Raw genomic sequence first — 1,099 nt, 5'->3', positions numbered from 1 at the left:
CACCCCGCCCGCCAACTCCGCGCCCCCTACCCCGTCCTCCAGCTTGCGCCCCGGGCTTCAGCTTATTTTTCGGACCATCATCCACCAACAATGCGTCCAAATTAAGGGCATCCGGCAGAATATAGTAGCGAATATTATTGCCACGGATGGACAGGCTCTCGTACGAGACGGGATTCTTGCCTTTCAGCGTAACCTTCACGTTCTTGAGGTACGTGTTCATCGACACGTCGACGCCTATAGTGGATATAAACGCTCATCAGATTATTGGTAACATTCACCACCTTGCAATGGCTCTACTGGCGCTATTTTGAGAAGGATGCAAACAACACTGGGGAAAAACAAATGGTGCACCAAATGCCTGCAATTTACAGACGACGTACCAGAAATAGTGCCTTGGATGGTCGTGCCATTCTTCAATTCAATGGTGACGGTCTCATTATTCAGCTTCATCAAAAATCTGCAAAGGTTTACGACGAGAGGGAATGTGTTGGTGCAAACGCCTAAAAAGGGAAACATCCACGACAAAGTGAAAGATGTACGATACCATCCGACCTGGGGCGACGGGAGCCTGTACTCCTATCCTTTTGATTGTGCATGCCACTTTACCTGACTAGCTTCATGGTGCTTCTCGGATGCCGCAGTTAGCTTATGCTGTAGTCAAGTGAGTTATTCTTACTCGTTGCGCTTTGCGGCTTCACTTCAAGAGGAGCGGGCAGACTCACCAACGCTATCCGCACCCAAAAAGTCAGCGTTTACAATCGTGCAAACGTCCTGATCCGAAGTTTTCAATGCTGCTGTAATCCCAAAGAAGGAAGTATCTGTTTAATCATGCGGTGGTGTGGGTGAGAATAGTGCAGACTGGCCAGATAATCAGAGGCACGTAAGACAACATGCATGATGGTCTGTAGGGAGGGAGATGATCATATCCAGCTTGCCGATGAACAGTTGCGATCGGCCTGGACTCTACTATGCTTTGCACGAGACGGTACATCATCCCAAATTTTCATGGCTTATGGGATTGTGCGTGGAAGCATAGGCACGCAGGTGCATGCTGATGCGACGGGGGGGGGGAAGAAAGAAGGCCTTGTGCTCATGGCCG

The 1,099-nt window shown here is 49.7% G+C and overlaps 1 protein-coding gene across 1 annotated transcript; it reads right to left on the bottom strand.

Annotated features, from left to right (window-relative positions):
- On the bottom strand, nucleotides 1-652 carry SNRPD1 (small nuclear ribonucleoprotein D1; the record flags this gene model as incomplete). Its single annotated transcript, XM_005853789.2, has 3 exons — nucleotides 607-652; nucleotides 381-457; nucleotides 1-234 (listed from the first exon to the last, which is right to left on the bottom strand). Coding segments are annotated over exons 1-3 (325 nt in total), but the record flags the coding sequence as incomplete, so codon positions are not given.
- Between the last annotated feature and the right edge of the window lie 447 nt (nucleotides 653-1,099).

The sequence above is a fragment of the Nannochloropsis gaditana genome, assembly GCF_000240725.1.
Source record: "Nannochloropsis gaditana CCMP526 unplaced genomic scaffold scaffold739, whole genome shotgun sequence".
NCBI classification, from domain to species: Eukaryota; class Eustigmatophyceae; order Eustigmatales; family Monodopsidaceae; genus Microchloropsis; species Microchloropsis gaditana.
The sequence above is the reverse complement of the archived record's forward strand: the minus strand, read 5'-3'. Positions and strand labels throughout refer to the sequence as shown.